At 36.5% G+C, this 27,464-nt stretch overlaps 1 protein-coding gene across 2 annotated transcripts in view; it reads left to right on the top strand.

Moving 5' to 3' along the window:
* DMXL2 (Dmx like 2) overlaps positions 1–27,464 on the top strand; it is a 126,687-nt gene that overhangs the window by 18,789 nt on the left and 80,434 nt on the right. For both annotated transcript variants that reach the window (XM_090270601.1, XM_090270600.1), the window contains exons 2-6: positions 7,472–7,597; positions 9,999–10,070; positions 12,815–12,893; positions 14,186–14,321; positions 14,980–15,046. In XM_090270601.1, coding sequence (XP_090126727.1) covers positions 7,472–7,597; positions 9,999–10,070; positions 12,815–12,893; positions 14,186–14,321; positions 14,980–15,046 — 480 coding nt within the window. The remainder of the gene's footprint in view (positions 1–7,471; positions 7,598–9,998; positions 10,071–12,814; positions 12,894–14,185; positions 14,322–14,979; positions 15,047–27,464) is intronic.

Genomic DNA, 27,464 nt, shown 5'->3' with positions numbered 1-27,464 from the left:
AATTGTGTATAGCATAATCCCTTTATGTTACATAAAGATTTATACACAGATACTTGTATGTACACTAAACATTTCAGGAAGGGTTCATAGGTAACTTTTAAGTGATTGCTCCTTGAGAATGAGAAGAGATGGTCAAGGCTACAAAGGTGGCTTAATTTTTCTATGTAGTTTTTAAATTTTAAGTATGTGTGTTATTTTCTCCATAAAAAAAATCTTGTTACTGAAAACATAAAATTAAACATTTAAAATGGTTTATTTACCTTCAGATGGTTTTAATGGGTAAGTAATATATGGAAACTCTAGATTAATAGGGAAACCTATTTGTCCATTTTATTTATTGATTTTTATTGATTTTAGAGGGTGGTGGTGGTGGGGGTGGAGAGAGAAAAAGAGAGAGACACAGAGAGAGAGAGAGAGAGAGAGAGCGAGAGAGAGAAAGAGAGGAAGAGAAACATTGATCTTTGTTCCACTCATTTACTTATTCATTGATTGATTCTTGTATGTGCCCTGACCTGGTGTTGGTGATACTCTAACCAACTGAGTTACCCGGCCAGGGCTAGAAGTTAACTTTTAATTCTGAGAGCATCATAGCAGTTAGATTTTTAACTAGGTAACTAAAATAAAGAAAGGGAAAGGATATTTTCTAGGAAAATTTTTGTTAATCTGCTTTGTTTTCTTGGTTGTAGGATTTTTCATTGGTCAGCACTGGCCTTCTAAGAGTATTTTCTCAAGATTACTTGGCACAACCAAAATACCATTGAAGTCCAGATAACCCTGTCTTCTCTTTAGCTTTTTGTGAATAAAGCAAAGATTACAGCAGAAATGAAGAATTTAAATGAATTTATGTAATTAACCAATAAGAAGAACAAAAATTTGAGCAATGGAAAACAAAACTATAGAAGATGGTCATTATTTAAGTGGATAAAACAGTGTAAAGAAACCTGTATTTGCACCTCAGCATGTGGTTACTTTATGACTTTGATTAAATCACATGAACTTTCATTCCCTTATATTTAAGTGGCTGGTTTGGCTCAGTGGATTGAGCGTCGGCCTGCGAGCTAAGTGTCGCTGGTTCGATCTTCCAGTCAGGGCACATCAGAGAAGGAAAACTCTGACTCCAAAAAACCTCCGCTGCCTTGCGGCATACCTCTTCAGGGGAAAGGCTAAGGGAGTAAACCCCGACAGAAAATCCGGAGCCGGAGTCCCTAAGGCGGTTTGACGTTGTAGTCAATACCGGCAACTCCTGCGGCGCACCTGAAGCCAAGCTGATTGACTTCGTCTTTCCCTTGGACCCTTCAGCTGCGAAGAGAGGGGGGGTCTGCTGCATGGGCAACAGCAGACCCTCCATATCACCCTGCCCAGGCTCTGTAGCTTCAGCTTCACTGGAGAGGACACTCCAGCATCATCACAAGATGTCGATTCAACACGGGAGGAGACAGATGCCGTGTCACTCCCGAGTTGGACTGCACAGCCATTCTCGGCGGTGCAGATAGACTCTTAAGAAGCTACACCATTGTCTCTCGAGACGGACGGCTGCCGACGAATAACCAGCTTCTAAGATTGAAAGAAAGACAAGGAATGCATAGTACTATACCTGTTATCCAGTAGGCTTTCAATAAGTGCTTATTTTTAGTAATTATTTTTCTTAATTTTTATCATATGCTCTCATGTAGAGGAGTGAACATATTTATGTGAGTCAAAACTCCCTCTTAGGTGTAGAGTAGTCTTGGTAAGATTACACCTTGTTAAAGGAGACAAACCTTGCAACATACTTTATACCTCTTGAGTCATTAGTGCTTTTCTTTTCTTTTAAATTTAGGTATCTGTCAGTGGTTGTCAGTGGCCTCAAACTACTAGGATGGTAAAGCATCTAGCTGCTCCTTAGAGAATGCCAATATAATTGACCTATTTGTATTCTGAATTTTTATAGGAAAGGTCATGTTTCCATAAGATTTAAAAAAGATTTTATTTCTTTATCTACACTTTAATTTATCTAAGACTTAAAGGAAATTTGATAAATTAGAACGGTGCTTGTAGAATACTAGTATTGTTTGCTTTTCTGAAAGTTGTGTAGTCAAGGTAATTATATAGGAAACTGAAGTTAGAGAACACAAAGAGTGTGATATGACTATTTGGATACGCTTAGTCATTATTCACAATAACATTGAACACTGGAGAAGGCAACAATATCTTTATTAAGATAATGATAGTATATACTTTATGACTTTAGAAGATACTTAATTTCTTTCCATCAAGGGTAACATTTTAATGAGGTAAAAAAAAGGGGGGGGTTACTTTGTTTTTCAACCTCAACTAATTGGCAGGGCTCTTCTAATGAAGTTTTTGATATCACAACTAAAAACAGAAAAGGACCTTGATAATAACAAATACTCGTTTTTAGCTGCTGTATAATTATTGTGAGATAATATGACACACTTTGTCTAAGGAAGAGATTCTTTTAGACAAACTAATAATGAGATCTGTGGACCCACAGAAAACAAGTACATTCATGTGACTTTATATATAATTTCCAGGAGTTTAGAAACCTGAGACCATCTGTGACTTACGTCCATTACACTCCAGTTGTTAGAATCATTGCTCAAAGCAGAGGTAACTTTTCTCTTTCCTAATTGGATGAATTTGGTCTCCAAAAATAAGACTAAAACAAGTGAGGATTAATATTTTTAAAGCATGTCATTGATTTTTGAGCTCACAGTACAGGATTGTCCCTTAGCTGTGAGTTATTGTTAGCTAGTTATTCATTTTTTTATCATCATAAGGACAGCTCAGTCCTTCTGCAATAAAAATCCTCCCACATGAATGGAAGGAAAGGGTGTTTTTGTGACTCTCCCTCTTTTCTTGGGCCTTACCTGTGTATTTGGGCCAAACTCCTTATCTTTGAAATAAAGCATTTTGTAGGTCAGTACTGTTGTAAATGCAAGACACTTATATGGTGCCGTGGCACAGGGGCAGTTTTAGCAGGAACCCAAAGGAGGACAACCTGGTTAAGGAATTCCATTTACTTCAGGAAAGTGTTAGTTGGTACCCTTTTTTTCTGCTTCCCTGTGATATTCTGTGGCCTGTCTCCCACATGTGGAGTAGTCAGTTTATCCTCAGCTAAGTCAAAGATATTTAATTTATCTAGTACAAAGGATTCCACATCCCATACTTTCTGGGTCATTTTAGTATTTGCTTTTCAGTCTCATTGAGCACTCTCTTTCTCCTGCACTATTAATTCTTCCTCTGGTTAAACTGAATTCTGAAAAAGAAGGGTGGAACAAATTTGCTTTTGACCAAAAGTTGAGACAATGGTAATCTCTTGAGTAATTATAGATTTTGTATAAACCTTCGCAGCTATTGGTGTTTACTGAGGGCTTACTATGGGTGAGGTGCTGTGGTAAATATCTTGGCATTACAAAGCTGAACATGGACCTTCTAGCACTAATAAGACATCTATGGAATAGAAGTGTGGGGTGTTGCAATGGAAAGAAGCAAATGAATCCTCCTATGAAGTTAGGCAAATTACTTATCCTTTCTGAGCCTCACTTTCTCCATCTTTAAAAGGGGGCCTGTGAAGATATAATGTTCATAAAGACCTTAGCAAACTGCCTGATTGTAGTAGGTAGTCAATAAATGGTAAATTATTAAGAAATGCTTAGAAGGCCTTTCTGGTAGGCCTTCTAAGTTCATGATACTGTTAGACTGCAAAAATCAGCCAAAATATCTTATTATAGCTATTGTCATAGACTTGGACAAATTATTAGGTTATGTCATCTGTCTGAACTCCATGTTCTTTGACCAAGAGTCTGGGTACTTAGGTTTCTGGAGCCTGACATTAGGAAAATTTTGAATCGTTTGTTATACAGACATTTACTGAGCGCTGCTTATGTGCCAGGTGCTAGGACTACAGTGGTAAACAAGGACATGTCCTTGTTCTGTTGGACTGTTCAGTATTGGGAATCAGGTAGACATTAAACACATGTTTATATAAATCATTGAAATCTTATGAGCCTTCAGTTATATGCATGTGATTCAATACTGACTGATTATGAGTCCCTTGTTCTTCCACACTTGGGTTATTTGTACCGTAGACTCTTTAGAGAAAGCAAAGAATAATAATAGTATTCCTCTGTATTTTTGCAAGCTCTTAGTGTACAGTAGTAGTTTAGGGGGTTCTGTTCTAGCTGTGACCCTGGATATTATATAAAATGGCAGGCATTGCCTAAGTGTAGTTTGACAGGAAACCAGTACCAGATGTAATTGTTCTATTATGTTGGTAATTACTAGTTTGATAAGGGATTTGAGACCATTTTAGACAGTTGGTCTCTAAACTTTTAGTAGCTGCATGTATTCCAGTGTAAGGCTATATAGTAATTTAACCATTCCCGTACTGATGGGTTGTATTATTATTTTCAGTTTTTGCTATTATAAATAATAAGGTAGCGAAAATTCTTCTATATATTTTTTGGCAAACTTTTATAAATATGCTTATAGAGTGAAATAGGATTTATTTGCTCCAAGAGTACAGGTATCCCCCATATAACATGGTACTTCTATAACACGGTTTTACTCTAACACAGCTAGAGAATTGGGGAAACCCCCATATAACATGGTACTTCTATAATGTAGTTTCACGCTAACATGGTTAGAGAATTGGGGAAAACTCCCGCGTAACAGGGTACTTCTATAACACAGTTTCGCTCTAACACGACATGACAAGAATTGCTGGTGGAAGAAGAAACTGATGAAGCAATTTTGGTGGAAATGACATCTGGAATGTGCCAAGATAGCTTAGGGGACGATAGCACTGATGAAAACAAAGAAGTTAAACAGTTTGCTCTAAAAAGTGTAAAGGAAGGCCTAGACTTAGCCAAACAGAGTGGTATTTCTTAAAAGAAGATCTTTGCACTGAAAGGAGCACAAAATTTAAGAGAGAACTTCAAAAGTGCTTTATAATGAAATTTATAAAGATCTCTCAGCTAAAAGCAAGCAATCTAAAATAACAGATTTTTTGCAAAAAGAGCATAGAAATCAAGATAGTGCTGAAGAAAGTTCAGAGGATGAGGCTATCTTGTCAAAAAGAAAATGCATTCGGTTAATGGAGCTTAGTAGTGATGACGAAGAAAACATTACTTAATTCATATTAGTATGTAATACTTTTGATGAAAATTGCTTTAATAAACATATGTCTCTTAATTATAAAAGTATAATAGTATGTTTTTTAAATTTTTGGAACCTAACCCCCCTTTTTGTACTAGTTCTGTTTCGTATAACACAGATTCGCATAACACAGCATTTGTTAGGAACCTAACAGCCGTGTTTTACGGGGGTTACCTGTATATTGTATTTAAATTTTGATAGATTATTTGCCTAATTCTTTTATCCATGACAATTCTGATTTAGGAAGTTTGGGGTGGGACCAAGCAATCTGTTTATTTAACAAGTTCCCTAGATGATTTTGATGCAGCCGGGTTTGAGAACTATTGCGGGATCAGAAAAATGGTAAGATTCCCTACAGGTAAGGAGTATGGTGCATCACTTCTGGAAAACGTCTGGCAACTATGAATATCTAGGGAAGAGTAAACATCCTTTTTAATGACTGAGCAGTAAGAGTCTATCTATAGTAACAGTTGCTAGGGATGGCCCATTTTTAGAGAAGTACACTAATAATTAAATGAAATATTTTATGTCTTTTGATAATAAGTGTTGGGGGAAAGAGAATGACCTGAGTTTGAATAGCTTTACTGACTGAGATCTTGGGCAAATGAATGAACTTGAAATTTTATATTACAATGATAATGAACATATCTTTCAAATTCGCTGCAAAGATTGAAGAAGGGGTAATATAACATTTACTGAGGCCCTTCTGTCTTTTGCTAGTATTTTGTAGATATTTCTGTCATGGCAGTTTGCTGTGTAGTTGTGATTGGGATTCACTTGCTCATCTTCCCATTAGGCACACTGGGACCACATCTTGTGGTTTGTATCCCCAGCCCCTGGCCCAGGTTTGGGATATTGTGCCTTTGTTTCTTACTTGAATGATGTGTACTAAGTACTATGCAAATAGATTTTTCTGTTTTAATTTTTACCATTGTCCTTAGGTACTTTTTTCCATTTTGCCACAAGAAAAAATGCTCAGAGGGCTTAAGCAACTTGCTTAAGATCACACAGTACTGCAGAACCATAATTAAAAACTTCGGGTTTGTAATTCCAAACTAGATGAAGTCTGCTCTTTCCATCAATCCACTTTACTGAGATTAGCACTTTGGAAATTGTGAAATGTTGTTCAAGGTTTAGATTATTTATATAATACAATTTTAAAGATTAACAGCCATATGTGGACCTCTTCAGGGCATAGGTCACTGACTTAGATGTCCGGACTTGTCAGCCCTGATTATTGGATATCTACATTTTGTAGAATGTGATCATATTGCTTAAGGATGTAGAATTAGTGAGAAAAAATAATATCTTGTAAATTTTATACTTATGTTGCTTTTAATGCAGCGTTTTCATTGAGAATTAGATTGTTAGGTTGTTTTGAATACTTTAATCTTAAGGCGAGTTTGGAAGAAAAAAATGTTGCCACCCTCTGTCCCTTACGTCTTCATAAAATTTACAGAGTTGCAAAACAGGAATAGTATACACCAGAAAGTTTGGCAATAGAAGGAAATATGTGGTTTTAGTCTTTATAGTTATGTTGAACAAGGGAATTTTCCAGGACCCAATTTTGTGTTATATTTTATTCTCCAGACCACATAGTTCTATTTGCCAACATTTTATGTCGGTTTATATTTTATTTTCTTTAACTGTGTGTGTGTGTGTGTGTATGAGTGTGTGAGTGAGAGAGAAAGAGAGAAACCACTTCGGGTTTATTTCCTCTTTCATGTGCCTGGTAAGATTGTGGGGAGGGAGCAGGCAGGCCGCATCATGGATTCACTTTAGTTGAGTTTAAATTTAGTCTTTGCCTTAGTGCGTGTAATTCTGTCTTGGGGTGTCATGTCTATTTAACTAGCTCTTTAAGCCATGTGGAATTGTGTTGGAAAATGCATCTGATTTCTATCTTTTTCAAGCCTGGTTTGAACCCTGGAAACATAGTTGTAGCCTTCAATGCCTTCTTACTTTCGGATGGAGGTTGTATTCTTTAGGGTTTACTGAGATGAGCTTTGGAGAGAAGCTCTTAACAGAATGATTCATGACCTGCAGGACAGAAGCTCTAGTGTTTAAGAACTGAAAGAGAACGCTTTTCCTGTTAGTAGCCGTTGTTGAATGATAATGTGTGGGGGTGTCATTACCCCATTTTTTATGTGGCTTGTAATGTTCTTATTTAGAAATTGATATTAATTTTTTTACATTAACTTTTCGTAAAATATGTTGAAGTATACCTTACAATGGCAACAAAATCTAAGCTAAACTATTATATAATAATAATTCAAAAGTTACATATCTTACATATTGTGAAACTTTTTTTTAGGCATATGGATCAGGCTGTGATATTGTTATTCTGGCAAGTGACTTTGAATGTGTGCAGATCATTCCTGGTGCTAAGCATGGAAACATCCAAGTCAGCTGTGTGGAGTGTTCTAACCAACATGGAAGAGTAAGGGATTTAATTACTTTATTAAATGTCTTTTAATATATTTTACAATCTCCGAATATTCTTATCCTTTTATACAAGGCTTGCCTACAATTTCCTATTAATATTCTTGGTTAGGTGACTCTTGATAGGAGTGGGTGAAGTGATAGGTTGTATACAAATAGTAAAGAGCTATTAAGCTGATGATGTGATAATTATTCTACAGGTGTATTCTATCTTGAAAGATGTGTAGGCCTCGCAGTCCTGTGGGCACTGATATTCTGCCAGTTAATAATTCTAGCAGCTATTAAGCCAATAGCAGGCAAATAAACTTTTCTCTACTTAGCACCCCTTATCTCTCCTAAATTATAATAACATTAAATTTTTATCAAGAAATTTAGCAAGTTGTTAGTGTCTAATATAATATTTGTCATATAATAGGTACTTTACAAAGTTTCTATTAATTAAAGTTTATTGAGTGAAGAAACTTCATTCTTTCAGACTTTAAAACAGTGAGTTTATTTTGAAATAGTTCAAATTTCATCATCTGTACCCCTACTCCAGAATTTCAAGCATAATGTACATCAAATTTTGGTTTTATGTAATAAACATAGCATATAGTATACTCTAGCAATTGAGTGAGGCCCATATTGTATAGCAGGGTTGAATGGCTCTATAAGAATATGAAAATGAGATTTTTTTTCTGTAATGTAATAATTTAAACAGTCTTAGTGTTCTAGAAATTGTTCTTTACTGAATAATAACAAGTTTTTCTCAAGGATATGTAAAATTATAATAGTCCTGGTGATAAATAGTAATCATGCAAATTTATGCCAAATAATAAATTATACCATTTCTACTGTTCCACCCTGCTGCTTGTATCAAGTTTTAATAGTTGTATAAATGTACTATAATATGACAGTCCAGTGACATAATTGACCTAGTTTTGAAACACTGAATTTCCAGGTGTTTTCTGAAACTTGTTGATTGCTTTTCTGAGTTTTTTTTTCTCATTATTTTCCTTAAGCAAGCATTGTTTACTTTTTAGGGAACACTGAGAGTGTCAGATTTCTTTCATTAATTTTTTATTGCTCATCTCCCTAGGCTAAGCAATATAGCTTTAAACCTAGAGATGTACGATAGTTGTTAGAGATGAATTTTAGTAAATTGTTTATATGCTGGCGATAATTACAATAAACAACTCTCTGGGAGCAAAGTTTTAAAAAATATATGTAAGACCTTGGTGTTCATACCCATATTTCTACTTCTCCTTACTAGGTTGAAAGTAAAAAAGGCAAAATTATGACATGTTTCATGTATTGTCTTTTATTTCTCTCTTCTTTAATTTTCATTATCTCCAGTCCTTGTGATAACTTTCACACTTAGGACCTTACGTTAGCTAGCTACCATCATTCATTCATTGATTGACCTGTTGAATGTAATCATTCATAATACTTTTTGCCTATTACCTCAGCCAGGAATTTTAAGTAGCTTCCCCCCACCATTGTGGATTAGAAGTATTTTTTTTTTTTTAGGAAGAATGTTAGATATTGAGTAACAGTTAAACACACTTTGGTGTGAGATGCCCTGAAATCACAGTAGATCTTTTTGGCTGGCCATAAACGAATATATACTTTATTTAGTTTTATAGGTTAACCAACAGGTCCAGAGGGGTCAGAAGGTATGATTTTTGGTCTGTTCCCTGTAGTTGATTCCCTCTTGCTAAAAGGAGGAAGAACTGGGAAATGGCTTTTGAGGAATTATTGGAAAGCAGGATCTGGTAGTTTCTAGGAACAGAGGGATTTATGTGCTCTTTTATCAGGTGTACAACCTAGAGCAAAGTTACCCTGGCCCCCAATTCCTGGCTAAGTCCATTGGAGATGTCTGCCTTACTCTTTCTTCTCTAGTTGCAGCAGGTGTCCCTCTGATTTCTCCTGAGTGCATTTTCTCCATTGCTTCTTCTAGATGGTTTGCCCAGATGGTATTTTTGTTTGATTATGTAATTGTCATTTTATTTGATATATTTTTAATACCTGTTATTCATTGATATCTTTTTCTACTTCTCATGGTTTTTATATTATATTCATTGGATTAATAAAGTTTCTGACAGATGAACTTATGAAATGAGTTTTTGTTACTAAAATTATTTCTATATTAAAATAAAAATTCTTACAGAAAATGATGATTTCTTTGAATAGGTCAACCTTGCATTTAATGTGTGAAGTAAAGCCTGCTGAATTTTTGCTAATAGAAAAAAGATTCTTAAATTTAATACTTTTCCAATTATGCTTATGGAAGGGAATAAATCATGAATACTGTATTAGGATTGTATTATGTGTAATTAGTTTACACATTATTCTGAAAAGAAGGTTACCTTTATTTTTTCTTTTCCTTAAATATTAATGCTTTGTTCATTCTTTTTTAGATTGCAGCTTCGTATGGCAATGCTGTTTGTATTTTTGAGCCCTTGGGCATAAATTCTCATAAGAGAAATTGTGTAAGTATTAAGTGGTAGTAGAAAACTTTTAGAATAAAGTTTAGAATCAAGTTGTTAGCAGTAAAGAGCTCCTTAGGAGCTGGTGCTGAATGAAGATGGTCTGGAACATCAGTGTGAAGTTGGTCTGATGCTTTGGGATAAGACCTTTTATATTCATTAGAAATATATCCTTAGGCCTTTTAGAAACTCAGTTTTTTGGACTATAGCTAATTGAGATTTTCCATGTTATTCCTCTCTGATATCACTCCAGTCACACTGGCATTTTTACTGTTCTTAGAACAGTTTTTCTCCTATATTAGGGCCTTTGCATTGGTTGTTCTTTTGTCTGAAATGCTCTTTCTCTAGATAGCTGGAGTTCCTGCAGATACTTTATCTTTATTCAATAATACCTTGTCAGTGGGTTCTACCTTGATCACCCTTTTAAAAATTGTCACTTGCTTCTACTACCTTTATTCTAACCCCCATCCTTCTATTTTTACCTTTTTTCTATAGCATGTACCTTGTTTATTTATTAATTGTAAGCTCCATGAAGGTAGGGAGCTTTGTGTCTTTTGTTAACTGGTGTATCCCCAGTACTTGGAATGTTTCTGGAACATACTAGGCTCCTAAATATTTGTTGAATGAAGGAGTTAGGAGCTTTGGTAAACTCACTTACCAGCTAAGTGGTCTAGCATAGCACATTGAGAAACATTAAGATTCATTCTGGATGCTGTATTTTATTTTACCTTACTTTATATTCAGAATATCCCATATGGTTAGAATTATTAACCCCTTTAAAAATCACTACATGAATTAGAACTCCAGCATCTCTCACAAATAGTCAAAATTGCCAATGTGAAATTTGAATGCCAAGAGTATATATTACCAATAATTTTTTGAGAAAGTATATTCTTAATACATTAAAACAAGTGATTTTTATGTTTCGTTAAATGTATGATTTAAATTTCTTTTTACATTTCCAAAAATACCAATTAAAGTATTAGTCTTTTCCCTGTGATAATATTATGAAATGGATAGCAAATTTTATTTTTTTAAGATTTTATTTATTTATTTTTAGATAGTGGGAAAGGGAGAGAAGGAGAAGGAAGAAACATCACTGTGCAAGAGAAACACCGATAGGTTGCCTCTTGCGTGCCCCCAACTGGGAGCCTGGCCTGCAACCCAGGCATGTGCCTTGACTGGGGATTGAACCAGTGACCTTTTGGTTCACAGGCCAGCACTCAACCCACTGAGACACACCAGCAAGGGCTGCACTCATATTTTAGAGTTCTGCCTGTTGATAGTCAGAAATCTTGATTAAATTATTTAATTGTTAAATATTATGAATATATTATAAAGAGAGAGGGAATTGCCATTTATCAATATCACTGGAGGGATGGTGGGCAGAGTAAGGGAGAGCAATGGGGGAAAAATGGGACAACTGTAATAGAAGAACAACAACAACAAAAAATTATTGTCTAGGCAGTTAGTGTATAACTTACCTAAGGTGACACAGCTTTATGTTGCAGAATACTTTCACTAAAGGCCATTTTACATTATATACTATAAAGAATTCTAAACTTATTTTTAGATACTCTTTCATGGCCAAGGCCTTTGGCTTTTTAAACTTTAAATCTCGTTCTACCTTTTAGAATGAAAATAGAAAAAGATGGAAATTATTCAAATAGAAAAGGTCAGGTTTGTGGATTTTTATGTGTTACATAATTCAAATTTGTTGAGTTTTTTGGAGGTAGATCTAGTTTTTTTTTTTTTTTTTTAAGACATTTTTAACAGGGTTACTTTAATTTAATTTTAATTTTATTTTATTTATCTGTTTTTAGAGAGAGGGGAAAGAAGAGAGGGAGAGAAACATCAATGTGCGGTTGCCTCTCACGCGCCCCCAACTGGGGACCTGACGTGCAACCTAGTCATGTGCCCTGACTGGGAATCGAATCAGTGACACTTTGTTTGCAGGCTGATGCTCAGTCCACTGAGCCACAGCAGCCAGGGCTGGTAGATCTAGTTTTATTTTAGACATTGCACTTCTTTCTAAGGTGCATTTATTTTGTTTTCATAAACGATTATTGAACATTTGTGTACTAGCCATTAACAGTGCTAAAGACATAATTTTTGCTCTAGAAGAGTAGTAATTTCATGGGAGACTCAGGCATATGAACAAATAATAATTCATTGTAACCAATGAAGTCATGATTTAGCTAGATCTTTTTTTAAAAAATAATTTATTTGTTTGTTTTATTTATTTTTATTTTTAGAGAGAGGGGAAAGGAGAAAGAGAGGGAGAGAAACATCACTGTGTGGTTGCCTCTCACTCACAACCCCAACTGGGGACCTGACATGCAACCTAGTCATGTGCCCTGACTGGGCATCCAACCAGCAACACTTGGTTCGCAGGCCGACGCTCAATCCACTGAACCACAGCAATCGGGAGATTCAGCTAGATCTTAATGTCAGCATAGGAGTTTGCAGGTGGAAAATAGAGGATAGGATATCTTAAGTATAATAATGTATTTACAGACATGGAAGGAAGCCTGAGAGAACATGCTTTGTTTGGGCATGGCAAGTAGCTTGATAAGGTAGAATAAAAGTAAGTTGAACCATTGGAAGTTTAAAAAAAAAAAATAATAGTGCTATATTTCATCTTTGTTTTAGGTCACACATTCTTAAATTGAAGAAAATGATGAAATAGCAGTGTTTGTGGAAATTACTTTAAAAACATAACTTTTTTTTCTCTTTTTTTCTTTCAGCAACTCAAGTGTCAATGGCTTAAAACTGGGCAATTTTTTTTGAGTTCCGTGACATACAATTTAGCATGGGACCCTCAAGGTATTCAGTGATTCTATTTAGAAATTATTAAAAGTAAATAATTTGTTTTAAATGTATGATTACAATGTGATATAGTCTCCTATAATAAGAAAATGATCAACAGTATATTTTCTTTTTGCTATTGAATAAATGTACTTTTTTTCTTCTTGATATACACTGCTTTATAGAGTGCTGAATTTGCTGTTAGTTCTGTACTTTCCTTCCCTGCCTTTGAATATTTTATTTTCCGAACAGTGATGATTGGTTTCTTTAATGAACATGTGCTGCATTTTACCCTTAACCGTATTTAAGAAAGAAAATGAGAAATCAAACAGGACCCCCCACCCCCCCAAAAAATCTCGTTTTGTTATTTTTATTTCAGGAAGCTGTTGTCCCTAGTTTTGAAAGATTGGAAACCTCTAATGATAATGATTTCTCCCTCTTTTACAATCACAGTTAATGAAGGGTAATTTTTATATTCCAAGTAGAAAAACAAATTTCATTAATTTTTAGTTATACCTTACATCCTAACAACATTCTGTGTGGTATTTTTTTGGCTTTTTAAATTCTACTTAAAAAATTTTTTTAAAGTATTTTATTTCTTTATTTTTTACATAGAGGGGAAGGGAGAAAGAAAGAGATGGAGAGAAGCATTGATGTGTGAGAGAAACAATTGGTTGTCTCTCGCATGCACCCAGCTGGGTACCTGTCCTGCAATCCAGGCTTGTGCCTTGATGAGGAATCGAACCAGCGACCTTTAGGTTTGCAGGTTGGCACTCAGTCCACTGAACCCCGTAGCCAGGGCTTTAATTCTACTTTTTATGTTATTTTTTAAAAAAGGTTCACTTGATACATAATAGCTCTTTGGCAGTAAAGCCTTTCTTTTTTGTTCTCAAGTTTCTCCCCAGAACTGCTGTTTCTTGTCTAGTGATTCTTAGAACTTTTTAATAGATATACAGTAGTCCCTCGCTATATCGTGGTTCACTTATTGCGGCCTCACTGTGTCGTGGGATTTTAAAAAATATTATATTTAATTATTTATCGTGGATTTTTCGCTATATCGTGGGATTTTGTGGTACTGTATACTTATGTTGTTAAAGTTACGTAGATTTAAGAGTGTAGAATAAATGTAAGGTTCCTACTTTGCGGGGGGATCTGGAATGTAATACCCATGATAAGTGAGGGAATACTGTACCCCAAGTTTTTTGCATAGACAATATTGCTTATTTTTTACTGTTTAGTTTAGAAGCCCACATGTGTTTTCTCTCTCTAGATAATCTTTGCTTATTCATCAGGAATTCTTTAATTTTCAGATAACAGATTGTTGACAGCAACTGATTCTATTCAGTTGTGGGCTCCTCCAGAAGGTGACATTGTGGAAGAAGAGGAAGAAATTGATAATAAAATTCCGCCTGTTTTAAGTGATTGGAAGTGCATCTGGCAGTGCAAGTTAGTGTCTAACTCTGTTGTTATGTTTATTAATGAAAAAAAAGGTTTCCTAAAATATGTTCCCTTTCATAATCTTTATATTTTGTTGGTACCATTGCATTTAGAAGCCTAGAATGAAGAATTTTTCTAACCACAGCTTATTATAATATCTTTGTTCAATCTATGCTGTAGTTGATTGTTGAAGAAAAGGACAAATATATTTTTATAGTATGACCTCAGAACTTGGGTTGACATTGTTGGCACATAGGAATTACTCATTAAGGGAAGAGACGTGGATGGTGACAGTCAGGGGAAGATGTGATGAAAGTTGCCAGCCACTCTTTCAAGTGGAAGGATAGTTTAACTGTTAATAATGTGGATTATGTGAAGGGGACCAATTAGCCAGGGAAGATGATGAGCTAAGTTTTTAACATGTTATATTTAGGACATTAACAGAACTTGTAGGTAGAAATATCATTTATACATGTTAATTGCACTCCTTTTTGGATCCCCAAAGTGAACTTTGGATTAGTTTTAATTTATTTGTATTTTTAGGGAGGTGAAATATTTTAGAGATTGAACACACTCTTGTTCTGATGATGTCAGTAATCTTATTTTGACCATTTTATGTACAGTGTTCCAGAATTTTAAAATGTTAACTGTTCGACTATTTTTTCAGAACCTCAGTATCTGTACATTTGATGGAATGGTCCCCTGATGGTGAATATTTTGCTACTGCTGGAAAGGTAAAGGACCGAACAAAACATAAACAGAAAAACCCCAAACAATTAAAAATATTCCTATTCATTCTTATTTTCAGTTTTCTCATCTGTTAAATTGGGATAATCTTACTCTGCAAAGCTGGCCTGAGGAATAGTGATAGATTTGTATAAAATCAGATATGTTTCCCTAGGTAGTAGGCACTTGGGAAGTAATGACTATTTATTATTATTCTTATTTTGTTTTTTTTTTTGGAGGGGGCACCTGGATTATTATTCTTATTTGACCTTTTAGAAAGAGTATGTTTCTAAAAATTAATTTTGTTTCAAAAATATCATATACCCATAATTTAAAAAGTAAAACAGTACCACTAGAATCACAATAAAAAGAGGCACTGCTTTCTTTCTGGAGGCAGTTATTTGTCGAATTGCATATTTTGGTACTTCATTCCATGTTTGAAAATAACTTGGTTTTGCTCCCATTTCTTAATTCTTTTTCCTTTATTTTTAGATATCATCTCCTTCCTTCCTACTAAGGAAGTTGAGACTTTAGTTCCCTAGCTGATGATTCCAGCCTTATCTTTACTTCTAGCACATACACGCATCACTTCCTTTTCTCCTATTTTCCTGATGTAGATAGCTCATAATTTTGTGTCAGCATGTATCATTCACAGTATGGATTGAGCAATATATTCTTCACAGAATAATTACTTTGGTGTTAATAACTACTTTGTTTTTCTATTTGCTTTGTTTTCTATATACCTAGTTCATCTCCTAAACCTCTGACAGTTTTTGAATCTTCTCTCATTTACAGTCTCACATAAGAGGGAGGTATCTTGGAGATGTGGGTTCTCTGTGCTCCGGTCGGCTTTAGTTGCTCTCCAAGTCTAAAGGAGCAGAACTATAATTTTGGGATTTTTCTTTTAGTGATCTCAGGAGATTGTCTTTGCCTCTCTGTTAAATTTCCTGTTTCCTAGCATCGTTTATCTTCCTCTTTCCTTTTATGGAGATATCCTCTAGTAGGTTCCTTAGAAAAGTTGAATGGGAAAAAGCACTGAGGACTTGAAATCTGAACAAGTATTTCTTCTGCTTTTATAGCTTGATTTGGCTGGGCAGACAATTGGGTTGAAAATATTTGTCCCTCAGAATTTTTAAGTCATGGTTCTATTGTCTTCTAGCTTCCAGTGTTGCCATTTGAGGAGTACAGTGCCATTATGATCATACTCCCCCATCTTCAGCTTATAGAGGTTTTAAGAATCTTCCCCTTATCCTTGATGTTCTGAAATTTCATGCTGATGTCATGATATGGAAGTCATCTATAAATATTTTAGTATATATCTCTAAGGAATAATGACATTTTTGTGCAGATAATTTGGTGGGCCTGTTCAATTTGAAAACTCATGTTCTTCAGTTCAGGGAGATTATTTTATATTATTTCTTTTCTGTTATTTCCTTTCTTTCATGTTGTCTTTTCTCTCTGGATCTCCCCTTAATCAGATGTGGATCCTTCTATACTGATTCTCTAATTTACATTTTTTCCCTCTCCCATTTTCTATCTTTTCATCTTTTTAATTTTTTAATTAAAAATTATTTTCATTTCTTTACGTCTTTGTTTAATTTCTGGGGGAATGTTCATCTTAAACTCTGGAATAATTATTTCCTGCTATTACATTTTTCATTTTTAAAGAGTTTTTCCTTATTCTAGGAATACTTCTTTTTGAATTACAAATATTTTATAAATATATGATATAATAATTTGACAAATATACATGTCCCTGTTACCCAGTTTGAGACAAAGAACATCAAACTAATGGGTTCCTTATCTTCTTGCTTGCATTTCCTCCTTTCCCTCCCACCCAGGCAACTAGAATCCCAAATTTTATGTTTTATTTCATTATCTTTTTTTTAAATAGTCACATGTATGAAATACAGCTTCAAGATATTAAAAATAATTTGTGACAATAGCCATAATGTACTTTTAAATTAATGCATTCAGTAACAGAAAGATTACATTTAAAAATCACAGTTTAAAGTTAAATCCTTTTGTTATGGAATTAAAACTTCCATATTGTGCTTTATAAGGTGAGGATAGGTTTTCTAAGAACATCAGAATTTATGCAAGGCTTTTGAGTTAATCTCCAGTTTTAGAACACTCAGCTGCTTTGTGACTGAGTAATTACTTGGCACAGAGGTAGTTGCTCAACAGTTGATGACACCACAAACAGGAAGAATGTACAACATTATAGACAGAAAGACCGCAATCGTGTAAGAGTTTAGCAGTAAACTAAGTAATAACTCACAATTTCAAAGTACTGAGGATTATGCAAACTGTTTTGAGGTATCCGCAGAACTATAATATAATATTAAGACATTTGTGACTTTTATTAGAGACAAAGTCACAAGTACTGCTCATATTACTTTGGTTTGTGTATATCATAACTGAAGTAGATATATCATAACTGAGCCACAGCAGCCAGGGCTCCCCTAAATTCTTTTAGATGAATGGTAAGCCTTTTTTGTTTGTAGTATATGAGGTCTGCCCAGAAGGTATCCAGCCATGTAATATGAAATATAGAGATGTTTATTGAAGATAGAGAAAGATACAAGAAAGACACAAGAAATATTGTACATAAGGCAATGATACCTCAGTATCCTTCAAAATAGGCACCTTGGGATCTCACACAGTTCTCCCAGTCGCCATCAGCTGCCCTGTCATATTTTCCTGAATCTCATCAATGGGCTGAAATCTCTTCCCTTTCCAAGGTGATTTTAGTCAGAAGTCACTGGGTGCCAAATCTGGGCTGTAGGGGGCCTGAGTTGCCTGGGTGATTTGATGTTTCACCAAGAAACTCTGCACGAGATGTGATGCATGAGTGGGTATGTTGTTGTGATGAAGCTGCTGATCACCAGTTGCCTATGGCTGCAGCCTTCTGAATCAAATCATCCAGATGGTTTCTGTGGAGGAATATTCAAACTTAATGCAAAATTTTATGCAGATTTATTGCTCTACTTTCTCAGTTATTTTGAATGTGATGGCCACACAGTACACATGCTCACTCAGAGGCATCTACTGCCCCTATTGACTAGTATAGTGAAGTCATCATTGTTCATGCATATGCATTCCAGTCCACTCTCCTTGGCTGCCAGATTATATTGATGTTGGGCAAACCGTTCTCATATTAATAATGGCTGGACTTTTTCCTGACAGACCTTATATACACTTAACGCTGTAGATTTCCCTCAAAACTTAGTTTTATGCCCTAATTTTTTTAATACCTTAAGTTTTGATATGTATTATCCTCATTATTTTAAACATAAATTTTACTCATTTTTATTTTGACTTATTCTTTGATCCACGGGTTGTCCAGAGAATGGATTAGAATCAGGTTCAATTATTTTTGGAGTGGGGGTAGATGGTGCAAGAGTACTTTAGTGGTGGTGACAACTTTTAATTTGCATTGTTAAGTTAAACTTATAAGTAATTTGTAGTTAGAGTAATAACTACTAGTACTATAATGCCAGCAGCTACTGATTATTGAGAGTTATGTACCAGAAACTGTGCTTTCAAAAAGCTTTTAGGGAAGGCAGTACTCTCCTTGTTTTATAGAAGACAAAACTGCAGTTTGAGAACTTTCTGTAGAATGTAGAACTAATTAAAAAAAGGTAGAGCAGGGATTTTAATGCAGGTGTGTTGGATGTCAGAGCACCATATAAGCTAGCTTTGCATTTCACTTAGAAAGTACTTATTGCAACTGCACTTTGGGGGATTTGTTTGAGGCCTGTGTTGAGTGTGTATTTTTCCAGAAAAGGTTTATGTAGCTTCAACCAGGCTCCTGTGGGCACACCCAATTCAAACGAAATCCTCAGCTTGTTAGTTGTTGTGCCACACAGAGCGCATTTGGGTCTCATGAAGTCTGTTTTTCGGTGATAATTGCCAAGTAGAGACTTTTTCCTCCACTCAGAGCCCAGGTGCAGATGGACCCTTCCTTACCATCATACTCCTTTTTTGGAGAGGATTTTTTCTTCAATTCAACCTTTTATTTAGTGATAGTTCTTAGCTTTTTTTTTTTTTTTTTTTTGCATTATGCAGGTTCCTTGCATCTGATTTTCACCTTGCATGGACTCTCTGTGTTGTCTCTGTAGCTATTTAAAACCAAGGCTCTGTGCCACTGGGCCTTGGTAGATTCCCTTATGACAGTCCACTCACCTACTTTAGCATTTGTTTACTGTGGTTTCTTCCCTGAAAAATAGATGCAGTCAGAAGAGAACTTTGATAAGTTCCCATCCCCCACCTACATTTGTTCTTCTCCTTATATTTGTGCCTGTTTTTCCTTCCTGTCTTTGTGTTGCCCTGGATGAACTGCCTGTGATTTTATACAAGACCAGTTTCTTCTCCTGTGTACCGGATGCCACTTGTTCTTGCTTACTGAGGGACATCACTGTTGCAGTTGTCTCCTTGTCTCCTCTCTTCTCAGTTAGTTTTCTCCTCTGGGTCCTCACATTGGCATATGTTATGCGCAACTGAATGTCTATGCCCTGTCTAAATTCATCTGTTGCAGCCCTAACCCCCAGTGTGCTGGCATTTGGGAGATGCGGCCTTCGGGAGGTAATTAAGGTAATTAAGGTTGGATAAGGTCATGAGGGTGGCCTTCATGACAGGAATAGTCTCCTTATAAGAAGAGATAACAGCAAGCTTGTTCTACCTCTAACACATGAAAGTGGCTTTCTGCAAGCCAGGAAGAGAGCTGTCACCAAAACATGGCCATACTGGCACCCTGATCTCAGACTTCCAGTTGCTGAGAAAATAAATTTCTTTGTTTAAGTCCCCCATTCAGTGGTATTTTGTTATGGCAACCTGAGCTGACTAATACATCATAGCTTACCAACTGGGCTGTAATCTTGCAAATTCTAAAGCAAACAAACAACAATAATACCAAAAACTCTCTCTTGATCTTCTCTCTTAGCTTCTGCCACAAAAAGGGCTGCTTACAGTTCCTGTCTCCAAGATTTTTTTCTTATTTTCTGTGGTGCTTACTTACCACTCCACTGAAATGGTCATCAGTGAGTTCTTATTACTGAATCTCGTGGTTAGTGACGGTTACTTCCTCCACCTTGAACACTTTCAGTTTACTTCCAGGACATAACACACTTTTTTGATTTTCTTTTTAACATTCTGACTGCCCCTTCTTAGTTTGCTGGTATCACTTTGGCTCCCCTGCTTTAAAATGTTGGACTACCCGAGGGCTTTTTTCTTGGACCTATGCCCTGACTATACCCTTGACAATGTCATCTTATCTCATGGCTTCAAATTTGTATATATTGCCTGTACATCTCTCTTGCTCTCCAGACTTACCCGTGTATATGGGGTGGGCACAAGTAGGTTTACAGAACAACCGTTATTCAGAACCACCAGATATGGAGCTGCATGGAAATCCTACAACTATGGCATTAAAGAAGAAACTATATCGAGACTGGTAGGAGTGGTGGAGACATGGAATGGGCTGGTCCTACACCCACATGTGGTCGATAAAAATCAGGAGGGATATCTCAGGAGCAAGAGGTCCCAGCCCCACACCAGGTCCCCCAGTCCAGGATTCCAGAACCAGGAAGATAAATCCCCATAACTTTTGGCTGTTAAAATGAGTGGGGATAAAGTCTGTAGAAGACAAACTGCTAGAGTCCCAGGCAGTTCTTCTTTAAGGGCCTGCACACAGACTTACCTGGACTCACTCCCTTTGAGCTCCAGCATGGGGGCAACTGATTGAAAGGCACCAGAGGCACATTGGGAGGAACTGAAGTTTCTGTCATTAGGACGAGAGCTGGGGGGCATCTTTCTTCAAAACAGAAGTTCTGGCAGAGGCCATTGTTCCTTTTCTGAGCCCTCTCCCAACAGAGCAGGCAGGCAGGCATCGTATCTGAAATTCCATCAACCTGGCTCACACTGTTTACTCCAACCTGGTGGTTCCCTGAGGCTTCACCACACCCAACTTTCAGGCTCACCCAAGCTATTCCCAGTGGCTTTTCTATATGAATGGCTTGTCTTGCCTCATGCTTCACATTTTCCTAAATTCTCTTAAACAAGCAGAACCTGTCCTCAGTGAGCCCTGTGCCTATTGTTAAGTGGCCACAGGCCTAGCACTCGTAGCAGTTGGCCTTGGTTCACAGCTTGGACTCACTTGGGCACTACCAAACCTACCACAAGTAGCATCCAACTGCAGAATGCTTTGTAGCTAATGCTGGGTGGCCCTGGACAGAACACAGGTGGTGGTTGACTTTGGCCTGTACCTCCCAGGAGGCCCCAGAGCCTGTGCACCCAGTGGACAGCTACAAACCATGTCAGAGCAACACCACTAAACTACCTCCATTAGTGACACACTCAAGGGGTGGATTCAGTGGGCACCAGAGCCCTGCTGAAGTAAGTCCTGCTCTGAGGAGTCAGCCCCTGCATAGCTGATCAGCTATGGTAGTTGGAGGTTGTTCATCAGTGGTCACAGCCAGTCCTTGCAGCAGATAAGCCTTGGTAAGTCCCTCCCATGACCTTCCAACATCAGTCAAGGCTCAACTACAAGAGGAGGGTGTACACAGCTCACATGGTGGCTACACCTTGAGTACCCAGCTTGGATGATAGGGGAGGCTGTGCCACTGGACTATACAGGTCCTGTACAAGACACTAACTATATTAGGCCACTCCTCTAAGCCAGGTAGTTGTATCAGCTCTAGGTAATGCATAGACACAAACACAGGAAAGCTGCCAGAATGAGGAGGCAAAGAACCATGACTCAAATGAAAGAACAGAACAAAATTCCAGAAAAAAATGTAAACAAAATGGAGACAAGCGATCTACTAGATGCAGAGTTCAAAACACTGGTTATAAGGATACTCAGTGAACTTGAACACTTCAATAGCATAAAAAAGTGCATGGAGACCATAAAAAAAACCAGTCAGAAATGAAGGCTACACTGACTGAAATGAACAATTTACAGGGAATCAACAGGAGAATGTTTGAAGCCAAGAATCAAATCAGCAATTTAGAATATAAGGAAGCAAAAAAAAACAGCCAATCAGAACAAGAAGAAGAAACAAGAATCCAAAAAAATGAGGATAGTGTAAGGAGCCTCTGGGACAACTTCAAGAGTGCCATCATTTGCATTGTTGGGGCACCGGAAGGAGAAGAGAGAGAGCAAGAAATTTAAAACATGTTTGAAAAAAATAATGACAGAAAACCTCCCTAATTTGGTGAAGGAAATAGACATACAAGTCTATGGAGCGCAAAGAGTCCCAAGAAATATGAAGCCAAAGAAGTCCACACCAAGACACATCATAATTAAAATGCCAAAGGTTAAAAACAAAGAATGTTAAAAGCAGCAAGAAAAAAGTAGTTAGTTACTTACAGGGGAATTCCCATAAGACTGTCAGCTGATTTCTCAAAAGAAAGTTTGCAGACTAGAAGGGATTGGCAAGAAATATCCAAAGTAATGTAAAGCAAGGACCTACAACCAAGATTATTCTGCCCAGCAAAACTATCGTTTAGACTCAAAGGTCATATAAAGAGCTTCTAAGACAAGAAAGAGCTAAAGGAGTTCATCATCACCAAACCAGCATTATATGAAATTTTAAAGTATCTTCTTTAAGGAGAATAAGATAAAAAATATGAACAATAAAGTGGCAATAAATACATATCTATAATTGAATCTAGAAAACAAAGTAAATGAACAAGAACAGAGAAAGAATCATAGGTACACAGCACATTTTGATGATTGCCAGGTAGGTGGATGGTCAGGGTTTGGGCAAAAGTGACAGGAATAAGAAGTACTAATTGGTTGTTACAAAATAATCATGGGGATGTAAAGTACAGCAGAGGGAATATAGTAGTCAAAAAACACATATGCATGGCCCATAGACATGGACAGTGGTGTGGGGATTGCCTGAGGGAGTGGGGGTGTCTGGGTGCAAGGAGGCTAAGGGGGAAAAATTGAGACAACTGTAATAACATAAACAATAAAATTAATTTAAATTAAAGAAAAAATTGCCCTGCTTGGCATGGCTCAGTGAATTGAGCATCAGCCTGCAAACCAAAAGGTCACTGGTTTGATTCCCAGTCAGGGCACATGCCTGGGTTGTGGGCCAGGTCCCCAGTTTGGGGCATATGAGAGGCAACTGATAAATGTTTTCTTCGTCTCTTTCTCCCTCCATTCCCCCTCTCTCGAAAAGTAAGTAAATAATTTCTTTTTTTTTAAATGTATTTTTAATTGTTTTTCTATTACAGTTCCACACTTTTCCCCATTATGCACCCCCCCCCAATCCGGCTAAATTATTAAAAAAAAAAAAGAAAGAAAAAATAGATAAGTCAGAACAGGGCATGCCTCTGTTTAGAACTGTGAAAAGGTTTCCCATTTAATTTAGTAAAAGCCCAAGCCTTTTTGATGGCTTACCAGGACCGATACTTACCATATTCCCCATTACTTCTTTATCCTTATCTCCTGTCACTCTCGTTGCAAACTTGACTCCAGCCACATGCGCACTGATTTTTCTGAACAGAATTTGTTGTTCCCTCTACCTAAAAATCTTCCTCCAGAGACCTGCATGACTTTTTTTCTGTAACTTCTTAAATGTCACCATCTCAGTGAGGCTCTCCCTAAGCATCCCTTCCAAAATTGCATCCCACCCCCCACTGTACTTTCTACTGCCTTTGACTACCTTCATTTTACTCATAGCACTTATCACTAGGAGTCTGTATTAGTTTCTGCTATGGCATAAATTACCACAAATATAGCAAATTAAAACCACACATTTATTTCTTAAGCGTTTATGGGTTAGGTGTCTGGGCATGGCTTAGCTGGGTGATATGATCAAGGATTCCAAAGGCTGCAATAAAGGTGTCAGCTGGCCTGAATTCTTACCTGGAGGCTTGATTAGGGCAGAATATTCTTCCACGCTTACTCAGGTTGTTGGCAGAATTTATTTCTTTGTATGACTGAGTGCTTGGCTTTTTGCTCTTTCTTGGCTGGAGCCTCCTTCAGGCTGTAGAGGCTGTCTGCAGTTATTGCCATGTGGGCTTCCTCTCCCTCTCCCTTTTCCTCCTCTTCTCTACCTCTGGCTCTTCCTCTCCCCCTCTTCCTTTCCTTCCCTTCTTCCACCCCCTCACAAATAGTAGGGCTACCCAAACAATCTGGCAAGGCAGAAAGTAAGGAGCCAAAAAAAAAAAAAAAAAAAAAGAAAATAAATACAGATTAAAATAAATGAATTAGAAGAAAAAATTAAATCATATTTAAAAACAAAACTGAAAATTTTGATAAAGCAGTTCATTCACCTATTAATAAAAAAGATTGGATAGAATGTAAAAATGCAGGCAGAATTTTTCATAATGTTTGAAAAATAAAGTTAATAAAGGAGAAACTGTTACCAGAATCATGGAAAAAAACTAGGTAACCACCTTAATCTTTGGTTAGAGTGTTGTCCCGAAATGCCAAGGTTGTGGGTTTGATCCCCAGTCAGGGCATATATAAGAATCAATCAATGAAGGCATAAATAAAGCGGAGCAACAAAAATTGATGTTTAAAAAAGCAAACAAGTAAATGAAAAAAATAAAAATAAATAAAAAAACACCTAGCATTCCATCTTAAAACTTGATCATGAAAGAACCTACCTATAGATTTTTCTTGTTTTGCTACTTATATTTCTTAGGATTACCATATACTCATGAATGATTAAAATTAGTCCTATGATTTAATGAGTCCATATTAGGTAAAACCATGATGATTTAATATAGGGCCAATCAGTGTGGCCAGAAAGCTACTCTAGATTCATACTGGAATGTAGCTTTATAATATTCCCAGTTAGTCATTGCTCTGACATCAGTTTAGATGTTGTCGTGAAGCATGTTTTACTACCCTTTACCAAATAAAATTAATAGCACTATGGTCATGGGCAGATATTATATACCTGTAAGTTAAAACATATACTTTGATATATATATTGTCTGATATACTTTTTATCATGAAATAATTTATCAAAGAAAGTGCATTTCAGAATTCTATCAATCTGTATTTGTAAGGCATATAAGAATATCACAGTTTTATTTACATCATGATGGACCCTCTAATATATAATCACTTTGTATATGTATATATATGTGTGTGTATGTGTGTGTGTGTGTGTGTGTATTTATATAATTTGTCTCTATTTGACTGCATTTTTTACTTGAAATTTTACTTGAAATTAACAGTCTTCATGTGTTTGGCAAATTTTTTTTTTTTAACCACTACCACATATCCTGAACTGTTCTATGTGCAGTCTCATGATGAAGAGGACAGACAAGATTCCTGTTACAGAACTTAACTTGAGGAAGGACGGAGAAAACATTGTTTATTAATAAGTGCCATCCAGAAAATTAACACAGGATCATATAGTAGTGCAACTTGATGTCTGTAAGAGTTGGTGATCTTTAGAGAGATTTTTCTGGGAATATAACTTTAAACTGAGAACAGAATAACAGGAAGAAAACTGAAGTTCAGAGGAAAGAGTACTTTTGGCCAAGAGAACACCAGTGTAAATGTTAGTAGGGCTTGTTAAAGAACAACAGAAAGCTGAAGTATAGTGGCTAGGTCAGAGTTTCACATACTTCCAGGTTAAGACGTCATGTAGGATAAGATAAGCGTTTCCTAGAGAGGTCAGAGTTAGAGATAGGGAGTTTGAATTCATTAGCCAAAAGACAGTGTTTAAAGTTATGGAGCTGGGTGAAATTAACTGTGGAGAAAAGGTACGATGGAAAAAATAGTGAGGGTCAAGACGAAGTCCCAGAATCCTCGAAAATTAACAAGTGGGAAAAAACTGACATGAAGTATACAAAGGCTGCTGAGAGCGAGGCCCCCTAAGAAGGAGAACCAAGAGAATGTGACATTAGAGAAATTAGAAGGAAAATAGTTCAAGAAGGAGGGAATACTTACAATTCTCTCAAGTGATCTACAACACACGGGAGAACCGTTTTGAACGTGTGTAGAAAGTATAGGCCTACCCGTTTAGCATAAACTAAAATATGAACAACCACTTTTAGAGTCATAGGATTCTAGTGATCTTAGAGGTCATAGAAAGAAGCTAAGGTGTTCAGGAGGAAAGTTCAGTTCTCTGCATTTTCAAGACCTCTAATCAAGTTAGCATCTTCTTGCCTCTGGACCCTTATAGTAGTCTCTTACCTGGATGTCTGGCAACCATCCTGTCTGTAATCCTGTCTTCTCACAGTGCCTGAACATACCGTAACTCTCCTACCCACAATACTTTTATGACTGCTGTTGCTCATAAGTTAAAGACCATAATCCTTACCATGGTCTGTGGGGCTCTGCTATATGATTTGGCTCTTGTGTGCCTCTCCAGCTCCTTCCCCCCCTGAATACCTACTGATGATCTTTTAGAATCTTGACTATGCCAAGCTCTTTACTGGTTTCAGGTCTTTGCTTGTGCTAGTCTCTCTTTAGGGAATGCTCATCCTTTCTGATTTTTTTGGTTGGCCATCTTCCATGTATTTCACCTCTCTGTTTAAATGTCACTTTTTTAAGGAAACCTCTGACCTCCCAGACAATGTCAAGTCTCTTAAATATTCTCATAGTATGATTTTTATATTTAGCACTTATCATTATTATAATTAAAACAATAATTTGTATTCTAATTGCCTTCCCTTCTAGAGTATAAACTGTGTACAAGAAGGCAATATATTTTATCATCTTTGTCTCTTCCCTTGCCCCACCTATATCCCCAGCAGTTTCCACAGTGCCTGTATTCAAATGAATCTTTGTTGTTTAGATCATGTGACCAACCCATTGTACACGGGCAGTAGGCAGTTAATAGTACACTATTATCCATTTGTATGCTACAGACTGATTTTGTCTGAAGTGGATCTCAACACTGCTGAATTTTCTCAGTGAAATTTGACTCTTTTAATAAATCTGTATCTGGACATGATTAAACACAATATAATAATTAGTTCTTATGAAATATATTGAAATACATGTGTTGATTGAATTAAGAATATTACATTGATACAGATTACAGGATGCCTACCCTTCCCTAAACGAGACCAATGAACTGTTAAAATACAAAAGGTATTATTTTCTAGATTTTTTTTTTGGTAGTTAATATCCCTCATATATAGATATGTTTTTAATCCTCATCCTAGGATATGTTTATTGATTTTAAAGAGAGGAAGGGAGAGAGAGAGAGAGAGAGAACATCGATGTAAGAGAGAAAAATGGATTGGTTGTCGTCCCCATGTGCTCCAACTAGGGATCGAACCCACAGCCTAGATATGTGCCCTGACACGAGATCGAACCCACTACCTTTTAGTGTATGGGACGATACTCCAACCAACTAAGCCACCTAGCCAGGACTTCCCTTATATGTTCTAATGTTTCTGATGATCTCCCTTTGCTTACCTCAGCTATGTATCACAAGT

This window comes from Furipterus horrens, unplaced genomic scaffold, assembly GCF_987537825.1.
Source record: "Furipterus horrens unplaced genomic scaffold, mFurHor1.1.pri manual_scaffold_3, whole genome shotgun sequence".
Classification (NCBI taxonomy): domain Eukaryota; kingdom Metazoa; phylum Chordata; class Mammalia; order Chiroptera; family Furipteridae; genus Furipterus; species Furipterus horrens.
Note: the sequence above shows the minus strand (reverse complement) of the source record. Positions and strands in the feature narration are given on the sequence as shown.